This window comes from Lynx rufus, unplaced genomic scaffold (genome assembly GCF_022079265.1).
Source record: "Lynx rufus isolate CCGP_SWC_20201006 ecotype Redwood Valley unplaced genomic scaffold, mLynRuf1.p SCAF_3, whole genome shotgun sequence".
In the NCBI taxonomy this organism is placed as follows: Eukaryota; Metazoa; Chordata; class Mammalia; order Carnivora; family Felidae; genus Lynx; species Lynx rufus.
Genome location: NW_025814845.1, coordinates 164,419,890 through 164,433,449, shown reverse-complemented (window position 1 = coordinate 164,433,449; position 13,560 = coordinate 164,419,890). Strand labels below are relative to the sequence as shown.

The following is a 13,560-nucleotide window of genomic DNA, read 5'->3' as shown; positions in this document are numbered from 1 at the left end:
TGTGTCTTAAGTTTGTATAACTTAAAACATTCACTATGTGTACATGTGTGCAAGCGTATGTACACATGTGAGAGGCTCAGATATGTGAAACTTTCCCCTTACACACCTAAGGGGACAGTAAACTGGTTCTGAATCTCTCAGGAGCGGAGGACTGACCACATATATGTCTATCCTAAATGGAAGTCAACCAGCTCACACACTCCTCCCCAAAGCCCCCTGACTTCAATTTGGTCTAATTAGTCTTGTTCCTATAACTAAAAAAGTATCCTAATGACATTAAAAAATCAATGTGCATATATACTCTGATACAGTGTATATTACTGTCCACGCCAAATGGTTACTTGGCTTTATAACCTACATGGCTTTATATTAAAAGTCCAAACAGTTCAAATGATTAAGGCCCAAAATGAAACTTTATTTTTGCTACTCCTTTAGTATATGCTTTCTGAATCAAATGAATGTTTTTGCAATTCACTATAATTTTTAGAAAGAAATACACTCTTGCAGAACAAAGACCCTGCTGATCAGTCAGAGTGAATTCACTTCACGTCAAGAACAAATTAGGAAATATGATATATTTGCAAAAAGTTTGAGACTGTAGAGTTAATTAAAAAAACTCCAATGTAACTACCAACAGCAGCCTAGAGCTAAAGATTAGTCTTTCATTCCATAACTCCAATTCTCTGAATCAGATACAAAGAATAGGAGACAGTATGTTTAAAAATATACTGTACTCAACCACTCACTCAAACACACTCAGTTGCTGCTTTAAATATACCAAACATGCTGAATAATACACATTTAATCTATTATCTATTTACACACTGTGAGATAAGCAGTAAGCTCAAATAACTAAGGCCAGTGGCTCTTTGGGGAGAGGCAGGAAGAGACCTAAGTATAAAAATATTAAATAAAGATTTAACCTAGTCCATAGCCTGCCCTAAAATTCTTTCACTTGTGACACTAGATGCTAATTTGTACTACTGCAAACCTAGAATATAGTACCTGATCTTGGGAAGCCCTGATATACTTTAGCAATCTAATATTCTTTAAAGTAAAGAGGGTAAGGAGGTGGTGCAAGAAGGGTGGTTCCATCTACTGTAAAATAGACACAGGCACAAAAATGATACTGTGGGCACTTATTTAATTCTTCTGAAAGCTCTATTTGTCTGGACTAATTACAACAATAAAGAACGTGTGCTTTAAAGCACCACATTTTGTAATAAGCCCAAAATTGTCAGTTTGATTTTATGGTTAAGTACTCAGAATACCGAAGTTGTTAAGACTGTATAGGATGCCTATTTTTTTTCTTTCTGTAGATCTCAAGTTATAATGAGCTACTTCCTTAGTATTGTACACAGTACACTGAAAGAGTTTCACGAAGTTAGTTCAGGGTCATTTTCGCCCTGGTGGTTCAAAGATCAAAGATGGAATTTTCTAACATAAAGTCTTATTAAAAAGCTAATCAAAATATCATTTAAGTTTAATAAAACAGTACCACTATATATACTTTCAATAACTGCATTATATAATCAATCCTATGAGGTTTTTACTTGCTTTTCATATCATACTGGTTATTAAAAATAAATTTGATATACATACACCATATACTGATATACAGTCTACACGTTGATACATATACATATATATATACAACTATAAATACCCACAATACAACATTGGCAGGTGACAGAAAGCATTTCTTTTGATGTCTGACAAACTATCTATATGAATATTCTCCAAAAGCCTGCAATACTACAGATACACACATAAATTACAAAGAACAAGCCAAGGACATTTAAGGAAATTGTATATACAATTACTTAACTTGCAATATTTTCTTGCTGTTACATTCAAGCCAACAAACTATCATGCAGATTCAAGTATTTACTGACATTCTCTCTGTGAAGATATTCTCTTTGCATGCAAAGGGGCATTATGTCCTAAGCAGAATGCTGCACACTTGTTTTTGGATACTATAGGTACAAAAGGAGAATGGCAATGGCTTTGGACTTCAGTTTCCCTTTAAAAGTGAGACATTGAAAAGGAATCTGAGAGGAAAAGCAATGACAAAGCACCTCCCTATCACTTGTTGGGATTATTTTGTGGTGAACTACTGACCTTTAAAGTCCTCCAAGTGACTTGACAGTATAAAATGTCAAAAGGCTGATGGAGATATCTGTTGACCTGAAGCAGACTAGCGGCCTGACCTGGCCTAGGAGAAGAGACAGCCAGAAAGCTTTGGGGCAAGGTAGACCCAGAAGCTCATCTGCCTACAAAGCTGACTGATCTTTTTTTCTTGTCAGAGTAACTTCGATGTTGAGAAAAGCAGATGCTATTTAAACCCAAAGTCACGCTATTAATCATTAACTAAACTCTACTTTTAACAATTTTTAGGATACCACTTTGGTTCTTTGTTTAACAGTATTAATTTTACAACTGGAAAAAAATGTCATTTGAAAAGTAAAGATATTGTTCGCTGCTGAAATTAAGGAAGGTGGCTACCAATGTGCTGTAAACTTGACCAGGTCCCTAAGAGCTAAAGTAAAGAAATTTGGACCTCCAAGACTAAGAAACTCCCTGTGAAATCTGGCTTAAAAAAGCTTAACTAGGGGGCGACTGGCTGGCTTAGTCGGTGGAGTGTGCTACTCTTGATCTTGGGATCGTGAGTTCGAGCCCCACATTGGGTGTAGATATTACTCAGAAATAAAATCTAAAAAAAAAGAAGGCTTTATTGATGACTACACGGTAAATGCCAAAGGAATTAAAATTCCAATGACAACTAACTATATCCAAGAAAGTCTTGCTAGTAAGACAATAGAGAAACTTCTTAAAGGTCAATTTTCTTCCCATTGTCTATGATTAGGAGTAAAGGCAGAGAAACGGTACAACTCATAGCCAAATCAGGCCCCGCCTTACTTAAGAAAAGCTTCTCAAGCTTTTTATATCAGAGGGAGTAGCAGGCAAGGGCCAGCAGAAAACTCTACAACTTTGTGTTTAGGCAGCAAAGGGCCTCCTTTACTGATGGTTATATAAATTCTTCTCCAGCCTCAGATGTTCTGTGGTTTGGCCACAGGGTGAAATACAAACTCAAGAGACCACCTATAGCTTGGCCTTAGAAAGCCAGCCAATTTTGCTTTTCCAGAATGAATTCTCTCAATCACTTCTGACTGAGGACAGAAATCCTCATCTTCTGAATTAGGATAACAGAAGTATAGACGTTCTTGTACAGTTGCTTTCTACCTTCTTTACCGAAGAGCAATAGGAACTACAGTTCTACCAGAGGACTCTCTAACATGTTGGTTTTACTTGAGATTAATTAAAATACATGGAAGTATTGCTTGGTTTAACTAGGCATTGCTAAGAGTTACCAAAATGTTTCTAAAAAGCACACTTCAAACAATGGCTATGGCATGGCAATAAGATGAGGACTCTGCATGCTAGTAATTAAGTTTTGATTGCTAACAAGGGATTTCTGAGACCTCCTGTGAAAGTCAACATGTGAGGTGGGGAAACAAACCCCAAAATACTCAAAGATTTTATACATGGACCACTTCTATGGTCAATTTGCAACAAGACTACCATCAAGATGTTTTGATGGCTATCAAGACTTTCTATATAAGAAATAATATTACATGTATTTATGTGAAGGAGAATAATACTTTATCACATGGAGAGAAATCCCAAGGCTCCTGATGCTAAGGTATGGGTGAGGAGTGGGGATGGGAAGAGGGGGAGTACCTTTAGAAGGTAAGGAGGAGGTGAGGCAGCAGGCTTGGAATAGCTGTGAAAGGAAATGTCTTCAATTTCTTCTGACTTGATACTATAGGAAAGAAATGATCACAAAGGAAAATGTGGTTGGCTATGAGCAAGACTCTTAGAATCTAGTTGAATCAGGGGCCATTTCCTCCTATTACTGGATAAACTCTTGGTCTGCTAGGTGCACTGACAACAGACAGAGGTATTCTCAACCCATCCCGGGAAGATGGGCAACATCATGCCAAGGCAATCTGGGATTCTGGCTCAAAGAAAAACCTTCTGCAGTTGTTTTTAAAAGAGAAACTGCAAACACAGCTTCAAAGTGTCCTTCTCACCCATTTATCTATTAGCATATCCAGAAATTCCTGTAGCTAACATTAGTGAGTTGTATAATAGGAATAATGCTGTAATGGTGCTGATTCTAACTGAGCATGTTAGAACTACTCTAAATGTCAGAAATACTGTAGCATGGTACCATTTCATGTCTATTATATACTGTAAGTAAAATACATAGAGACATTCTATATACACAGACACAGTCACACTGTTGACAAACACATTCAAGCCAATCAGGGATGTTTATTTTTCTTTAGTTACTGAAGCTCAGAGATGACATGGCTGGGTATTTCTCTCTTGCTTGGTATAAATATATTATACAGAAAACAAACACACTAATTATTCAGATTCAAGGAAGAAAGATGATTCCTCCTTTGTGCAAATCTTGGATTTGGTCAGAAGCTACAAAAATGAATCAGGTGCACGGGGCCATGTCGTAATTACCTTGTTTTTCGGTTTTGACACACAAATTTAGTCATTGTCTTTACATAAACAAGATAGACGGTTAGGGTGAGTTTTTCAAAGGTATGGCAAAAACTTCTCACAAAGCAAGCAACTACAACCTTAGAGAAGGGTTTCTCTCTTTTGGGCAGTAGCAAATATGGGCATTTATATAGGTAAAGTAAATGTTATTACTAATCTTATAATTAAGATTATAATTACTTAATCTTATGATTAAGTGCTGGTACATCAGAACAATATACTACTAGAAACCACCATGGTTTAATAGCAGATTTTCTCTAATTCACTGGAACCATGCTATTCCTGCAGAGTCCCTGTTTCTTTGGTCATAGTGCCTTTAATAAACTGAGTAGAACTAGAGCAAATCGTGTGGGAGGTAAAAGAGTATTCAAAGTGATTCCATTAGTTCAGAAGTCATGGAGATTATAGTTTTAAGGATCACAAACATTCAAGGTTTCAAAATCAGAAAGTTCTAACTCAGGGCTCAATTTTCACTTTTTCTTCCACTACACGAGAATATGTTGTCACCCTAAATTTCAAAGGGACCAGCACTGGAACAAATTCGTGACTGTAACTATTCTGAATAGATAGAAAATACTGACTTAAAATTAGGTACTTTTTTTAGGAGAAAGTTCAGTAGCAGCAGAATGAACTGGCTATCAAAGAGATCATGAGATAAGAATAAACTAACTCTGCATATACAACCAGTAGATTCCTCAGTTTTCCAGCCACAATTCATTTAGATATTATTACTTTCAGATTTATTTTAAAGAATCACATTGTTGAACAACTGCAGCTACTGTTTCCTCTTAATTTGTTTTGTTAAAAACAAAAGGGGTTCCATTTCAACATTATTTTTTTTAAGAAGACCCCAATATTTTTACAACCAGGAGATAACACCATGCATATATATATATATATATATATATATATATATATATATGTGTGTGTGTATATATATATGAACGTAATTCCTGAATGGCAGAGTACTGATAGACAGAGATGATTCTGGATTCCTAGCCTAGACCTTGAAGTGAAGTAACAACTTCCTGCACACCAGCCACATGCCTACTACTGCAGCTCCCCAAGAGTCGATTATTGCCACCACCCTTTAAGAAACAAAATGAACTTGGTGTTGTTTTTCCACAACCTTCAATGGCAAAAAGATTCCACTTCCTATTTCCTTCTTTGGTTGAAATGAAATCAACACTTCAAGGAAGCTAATGCACTTCTTTAGTTCTCCAGTCCTCCCATCTTGTTAACACCCTTTTCTATGCTTCCAGCAGGGTCAGAACTCAACAATAAGTGCAAAGATATATGCATACCTGCATCACAGTGGACCATCTTGCTTCCCAGAATTGTAATTCTTAATTGAATTTCTGCCAGTGCTCAATTCCACCTCTGTGACTGAGCAACATTTCACATATAAAGGCTTATATTAACCCTGGCTAGAATTTACTCAACTACCAAGTTTGTCCAGTTAAATGTTTCACAATGATTTACATTTTTTAACCTTAGAAAAGTGTAATAGCTGATTTGACAATACATAAAACAACTGAGCAGAGTGCAAACAAGAAAAAATAAACAAAGAAAAAGTGACACATAATTCATTCTGAAATCATGATCCCCCTCCCCTTCACAAAAAAAGGTGCATTAGTCATCAAGTAGCAAAAATCATCAAAGCAAAGTAATCAAGAGCAAAGAGACAATCAGTACAGAAACTAACAAAACTATACAATAGAAAAGGTTACTAATGCACCATTTAGTCACAAACTTTTTAAAAATATATTCACGGGTTTACCAGAAAGATCTTGAAAAACTCTATTTTGCTCCATGACCAGTACCTCCTGGTCACAGATTGATTCTAAGTAACTTTTTGCTTAATGCTTGGTGTTTCAGGTCGGTGATCTTTCCTCTCTGACACATTACGCTTGACCTTGGCTGTGACTGGAGATGAATCTGGGTTCAGTGAAGGACTTGAATGTGACTTCTTGAGTCCTGCAGCCTCAATTTCATTGTTACTCAGGAGCTCCTTGCCTCCTTCTTTTAGAATGCTGACATAAATTTCATAACGGGTTTTCTGGAAGGAAAGTCAGAGAAGAATAGTAGTCAGTACACTATTCATAAATGCATAGCAGAATCATGCTTCCTGAACACAGGCAGAAGAATGGTGTAAACTGGAGAGGCTATAACCTCTGGTTTTGGGGAAGTGGATGGCTCCTATGGCTCAGTGGTATAGTCACTTGAACTTCCCTCACGTGACCTAGGCCTTCACTTCAGTCTAGCTCGGATATGGTTGTTTACTCTCTTCCCTACTCCCTGAAATTCTACAAAGATTCAACTTGAGGAATCTGTCAATGGTGAATCCAGTCTCTGGTTTCCTACATGACAACAACACTGTAGAAGCTGCTCTGGGTTTCCTGCCATTGCTTTTATGTTAGGATCACGAATTTCTCAGAGCACTATGGTTTCTCACGAACTTCAAATTACTTTCTGATGTTTTTCTCAATTGTACAAATTTTTTTCATCAACTATTTCTTGAGTATCTATGATGATTTAAACAGCTCCTAGATTCTCCTAACTCTGTATATCTTTGTCTAGAAATAACTGAAGTGAACATTGCAGAGATTTTTTTTTTCTCTAACCCTAATTGGTGCTTTTTTGGTTTGATCTGGGTCTATAAACTATAGAACTGTATACTATATTATGTACTACATATATATATGCAAATATGTATGCAAATTACAGACAGGTCTCAGATTCTTGATTTGATGGATTCTAGTCAAAATAAGACTTTCACCATACTGCTTTGACACACAAATGATTTATAAGAAAGCCCAAAGTGTTCTAGTTCTTTTGTTTTTACATTTTTTAAAAAATGTTTATTTACTTTTGAGAGAGAGACAGAGCACGAGTTGGGGAGGGGCAGAGAGAGAGGGAGACATAGAATCTGAAGCAGGCTCCAGGCTCCCAGCTGTCAGCTCAGGGCCCAACGTAGGGCTCAAACTCATGAGCTGTGAGATCAGGACCTGAGCTGAAGTTGGACGCTTAATTGACTGAGCCACCCAGGCACCCCTAAAGTGTTCTATTTCTAAACAAGATGACATTTCAGTTATAAATTGTCCCAACAAATGCAGGCAAATTCTGTTATGATTGTCAGTCTTTTAAGGGTTTTCCTGATCAGACTGAGATTATGTACATCTTAGTTTTAAGTTAATAATTATGAAGTTGAAGCTACTTGAGGTCACTCTTTTAAACTGTTTTTGTTCAAGAGTGGGAAAGAGCTTCTAGTAATTAAGCTTGCTCTGGGTTTGGTCAGTATCTATGTGGGGATGCCAAGCTTTGCTTGATGGTGATAATGTAGTTTATATGGAGTGCTCACATGCTAATTTCAGGTCATTAATACAATAACAATATGAAATTGGTACATTATTATCCCTGTTTTACAATAAAGGAGATAGAGGCAGAGAGAAGTCTAAAGTCAGAGTTTTCAAAGAAGTAAAGCTGGGATTTGACGTCAAGAAATCTGACTCCAATCCACCAATAATGAAGCAACAGAAAGAGAAATAAAGAAACTGATCCCATTCACAACGGCACCAAGAACCATAAAATACCTAGGAATAAACCTAACCAAAGATATAAAAGACCTGCATGTGAAAACTATAGAAGCTTATGAAGGAAAATGAAGATACGAAGAAATGGAAAAACATTCCATGCTCATGGACTGGAAGAATAAATATTGTTAAAATGTCAATACTACCCAAAGCAATCTACACATTCAATGCAATCCCAATCAAAATTGCACCAGCATTCTCCTCAAATTTAGCACAAACTATCCTAAAATTTGTATGAAACCACAAAAGACCCCGAATAACCACAGTAATATTGAAGAAGAAAACCAAAGTGGGAGGCATCACAATCCCAGACTTTAGCATCTACTATAAAGCTGTAATCATCAAGAGAGTATGGTATTGGCACAAAAACACATAGACCAATGGAATAGAATGGAGAACCCAGGATTGGCCAACAATCTTTGACAAAGCAGGAGAGAATATCCAATGGAAAAAAGACAGTCTCTTTAACAAATGGTGCTGGGAGAACTGGACAGCAACATGCAGAAGAATGAAACTAGACCACTTTCTTACACCATACACAAAAATAAATTCAAAATGGATGAAGGACTTGAATGTGAGACAGGAAACCCTCAAAACCCTAGAGGAGAAAGCAGGAAAAAACCTCCTTGACCTCAGACACAGCAATTTCTTTTTTTTTTTTTTTATTTTATTTTGGGACAGAGACAGAGCATGAACGGGGAGGGGCAGAGAGAAGGGGAGACACAGAATCGGAAACAGGCTCCAGGCTCCGAGCCATCAGCCCAGAGCCTGACGCGGGGCTCGAACTCACGGACCGCGAGATCGTGACCTGGCTGAAGTTGGACGCTCAACCAACTGCGCCACCCAGGCGCCCCAGACACAGCAATTTCTTACTTGACACATTTCCAAAGACAAGGGTATTAAAAGCAAAAATGAACTATTGGGACCTCATCAAGATAAAGGGCTTCTGCACTACAAAGGAAACAATCAACAAAACTAAAAGTCAACCGATGGAATGGGAAAAGATATTTGCAAATGACATCTCGGATAAAGGGCTAGTATCCAAAATCTATAAAGAACTCACCAAACTCCACACCTGAAAAACAAATAATCCAGTGAAGAAAAGGGCAGAAGACATGAATAGACACTTCTCCAAAGAAGACATCCAGATGGCCAACAGACACATGAAAAGATGCTCAATGTCACTCTTCATCAGGGAAATACAAATCAAAACCACACTGAGATTAACACCTCACGCTGGTCAGAGTGGCTAAAATGACCAAATCAGTAGACTATAGATGCTGGTGAGGATGTAGAGAAGCGGGAACCCTCTTGCACTGTTGGTGGGAATGCAAACTGGTGCAGCCACTCTGGAAAACAGTGTGGAGATTCCTCAAAAAATTAAAAATAGAACTACCTTATTACCCAGCAATAGCACTGCTAGGAATTTACCCAAGGGATACAGGAGTGCTGATGCATAGGGGCACATGTACCCTAATATTTATAGCAGCGCTTTCAACAATAGCCTAATTATGAAAAGAGCCTAAATGCCCATCAACTGACGAATGGATAAAGAAGATGTGGTTTATATGTACAATGGAATACTACTTGGCAATGAGAAAGAATGAAATCTGGCCATTTGCAGCAACGTGGATGAAACTGGAGGGTATTATGCTAAGTGAAATAAGCCAGGCAGAGAAAGACAGATACCATATGTTTCACTCATACGTGGATCCTGAGAAACTTAACAGAAGACCATGGGGGAGGGGAAGGGGGAAAAAAGTTACAGAGAGGGAGGAGGAAAACCATAAGAGACTCTAAATACTGAGAACAAACTGAGGGTTGATGGGGGGAGGGGAAAGTGGGTGATGGGCACTGAGGAGGGATGAGTACTGGGTGGGATGAGTACTGGGTGTTGTATGGAAACCAATTTGACCATAAATTATATTTAATTAAAAAAAAAGAAATCTGGGGCGCCTGGGTGGTGCAGTCGGTTAAGCGTCCGACTTCAGCCAGGTCACGATCTCCCCGTCCGTGAGTTCGAGCCCCGCGTCGGGCTCTGGGCTGATGGCTCGGAGCCTGGAGCCTGTTTCCGATTCTGTGTCTCCCTCTCTCTCTGCCCCTCCCCCGTTCATGCTCTTTCTCTCTCTGTCCCAAAAATAAATAAAAACGTTGAAAAAAAAAATTAAAAAAAAAAAAAAAAAGAAATCTGAATCCAGAACCCATTGTCTTAAGAATATATTTTCTCTCTGGATATGAATATATATATATATATATATATATATATATATATATATATTTTTTTTTTTTTTTTTAGGATGACTAGTCTGACAGAGGCTGTTGGTGTAACCAATTTAAAGGCATTTTCAACCTCCTCTACTCCTATGTTCCTCCCACTACAAAGGTAACTCCCACTAAAAAACATGAATGCTTTCCCAGCCCCATGTGCAGCTAAGATGGATCATGTGATAGTCTTGCCAATGAGATGTAACGAGAAGTCTAATGGGGAGCTTCTGGGAAAGTGATCTGGCTTTCTCATAAAGAGGCCAGGCTTTAGGTGCAAGCTCCCTTTTCTCTTATCTCTTCCTTGACATGCATGTGATTGCTATAATGGTACCTTGTGTACTGGGGCAGCAGGCATGAAGACAAAAGGACCACAAGCTAACTTGAGGAAAAATGGAAAGAAACAGCCTGGGTTCTTGATGATACAATGAGCTGGATCCAACTCCATGATTCCCTACCACCTCTGAATATCTTGTTAAGTATGAATAATAAATATCCTTAGGGTTTAAGCCATTAAGGCATTGTCAAATGCAGCTAAAAGCATTACTGATACACATTCTAATCTTAATAAAGTAACAAAGTAAATGAATAAAATACGAATAAAATACTAAGCTTATCTCTGAAAGCTACAAAAAGGCTTAGTAAGGGCATTTGTAATAAAAATGTCATCAGTATTACACATCAGTCTGTGCATCAGTGAAATCGGGGGATTAACCAGACATCTAAAGGGCATACTAGATCAAAGGGCATACAATCAAATATTAAAACTCTGTTGACTAGTAATAAATTTACACTTAACCCAGTTTCCTTTTGATCAAGAATATTCCAGTCATGTTTACATGGTTCCAGTGGATGAACCTGTTCATGATAATTCCAGTAAAGTACCCTTGGACTGATTTATTTGGGGGAAGAGATCAGTCTGTGAACGAAGCTTAGCAAAGGAATTCCTTTGTGTTATATTCTATCACAGCTTCACAAATGGATCGAACCCATGAATCCAGTGGCCGAAAAAGAGATGCATGTCAAATACTGAGAACACTGGTGGGGAGAGGGCTGAGTCCTGCATAAGTGAATCGTGACTGGTGGGGACAGCAGGGCAACAGGTGTGAGCATCCCCCCCACAGCATGGGAAAACCGAAGGTCCGGTGCCCAGCTCCCATTCCCCGCTTCCTGCCATGCAGGGATGCTGGCTGCCACCAATGTTCAGTTTAGCGTGCTGTGTGAATGAGGAGAGCCACCTCTAGATACAGGAGGCTAGGATTTCATCAGCTCTTTGATTAGAACACCAAAAGGCGGGCACTTCTCCTATGGCTGTCACGCCATTCCTGCTGACCAGTTCAAGCATGTACGAAACAGAGGACTCGCGTGTTCGCGGTAAATGAGGTATGATCAAGGCGCCTTCTTCAGGAATTAGGCAGTTCATGAGATATGAACTGTCTTAGTCTGTCCAGGTATTGTGCGTAAAGTTCTATGTCATTGTGTCCAGCCCCTTCCACCCAGAGGGGCTCCACGGCTCGGGGACAGCGCTCGTAAATGGCCAGGCTGTGGGAGAAGAGTTTTAATACTTTCATTGTCTGGTTGGTCTAACACAGAGCCTAGCTGACTTTCCTTCTATGAAGACCTCCTTGTAGGGCTTTTTAAAAGTACTTGTACATATTTGCAATTGCATTGTGCATAGATTCTTAATGGGTAGTTTTCTTTTGTCAGGCTACAAGACAAACTGCGGACCCCTCGTTTGTAATGTAAATGATTGAATACATTTTGTTAATGTTTTTATTCCTATGCTTTGCTATTAAAATTTTGTTATAACATTTCCAAAACAAAAAAAAAAAAGAATCACAAGTTTATGCTTTTAAGAATTTATGTAATTAAAACTTCACTAAACTAATCTTTTCAGTTTAGGAGTTACTTGGGTTTTGACACTGGAGCTGCACCGAGTAAGCCTCAGAAACAGAAGACACTTAAAAATTGCTACACTGATCATCTTGGTTGGGGGTTTGGGTTTGGGGGTTCCTTGGTTTTATTTTCATTTTTCTTTTCAAATTTAAAAGGCTTAAATGCACTGTAAGCCTCAGATTGTTGTACAGCAGGATTGTGAATGATTGCCAGTCTTTGTACCGTGGTGTGGAGACAGCATGGTGGTTGGCCATGGAATAAAGGAAGCATGGATCAGAAAAAAATAAAGAAATAAAAAAATAAAGGGCATACTAGTTCTAATGTCCTATTCATTCTAAAAATTTATTATTTTAATCTTTTCCTAACTTCTTGGTGGCAAGATTAAAGTACAGGAAAGTACTCCCAATATGAACAACCTTTAGTAAAATGATCTAAAGGCAGTTTGAAAATAGATTCAGAAAACCAGTAGAAGGCATATTATTTCATGAAGCTGGGGTATTTACCTTAAAAAAATTTTTTTTAGCATTTATTTATTTTTGAGAGACAGACTGAGATAGAGCACAACAGGGGGAGGGCCGGGGGGGGGGTGCACAGAGGCGGAAGCAGGCTCCAGGCTCTGAGCTGTCAGCACAGGGCCTGATATGGGGCTTGAACCCATGGACTGCGAGATCATGACCTGAGCCAAAGTCGAATGCTTAAACAACTGAGCCACCCAGATGCCCCAGTTTCATGAAGCTGAGGGATTTATGCAATAAAAGGAGTATGAAAGACAAATTTTTGAGATGACCTGAAAGGGGACAAAAGGAGAGAAGATGACAGGATCAATTTTCTGCTAGTCTTTGAAGGAACTGATACTACTAGGAAAATTCACCTGAAAAATAAATGAAGGAAAAACCATTTCAAATACTCATGCTACAGCTCAACCTGCAAAGCTATTGTCCCAAATAAATTACATCAATGTGTCAGTCAACAAATAAAAAGAATAGCACTGGTGAAAAACAAAGACAAAGCAAAAGCTAAGGATGAAAGAGGATTGGAAAATAAGTGTTCAGTTGTTGTTAAGAGAAATAAGGAAAAGAAGGTGATGTGTATTTATAAACTTCCAAATGGCTGTGCTTGGTTTCAGGTTAAAAGGATTTACAGGGACAGAAGCTACTAAACCCAGTGATGCAGCTTTGTTTTGTAGCATTCTCTAACACCAAACCAAATTGTCTTCAAAATATTTTAGAAA

General features: G+C 38.2%; 1 protein-coding gene across 1 annotated transcript in view; it reads right to left on the bottom strand.

Moving 5' to 3' along the window:
- Positions 1–394: 394 nt before the first annotated feature.
- The window catches only part of PSD3 (pleckstrin and Sec7 domain containing 3), a 553,196-nt gene continuing 540,030 nt past the window's right edge, over positions 395–13,560 (bottom strand). Inside the window, exon 18 of the mRNA XM_047092318.1 lies at positions 395–6,637. Within this exon, the coding sequence (XP_046948274.1) occupies positions 6,422–6,637 (216 nt within the window). The 3' untranslated portion in view covers positions 395–6,421. The remainder of the gene's footprint in view (positions 6,638–13,560) is intronic.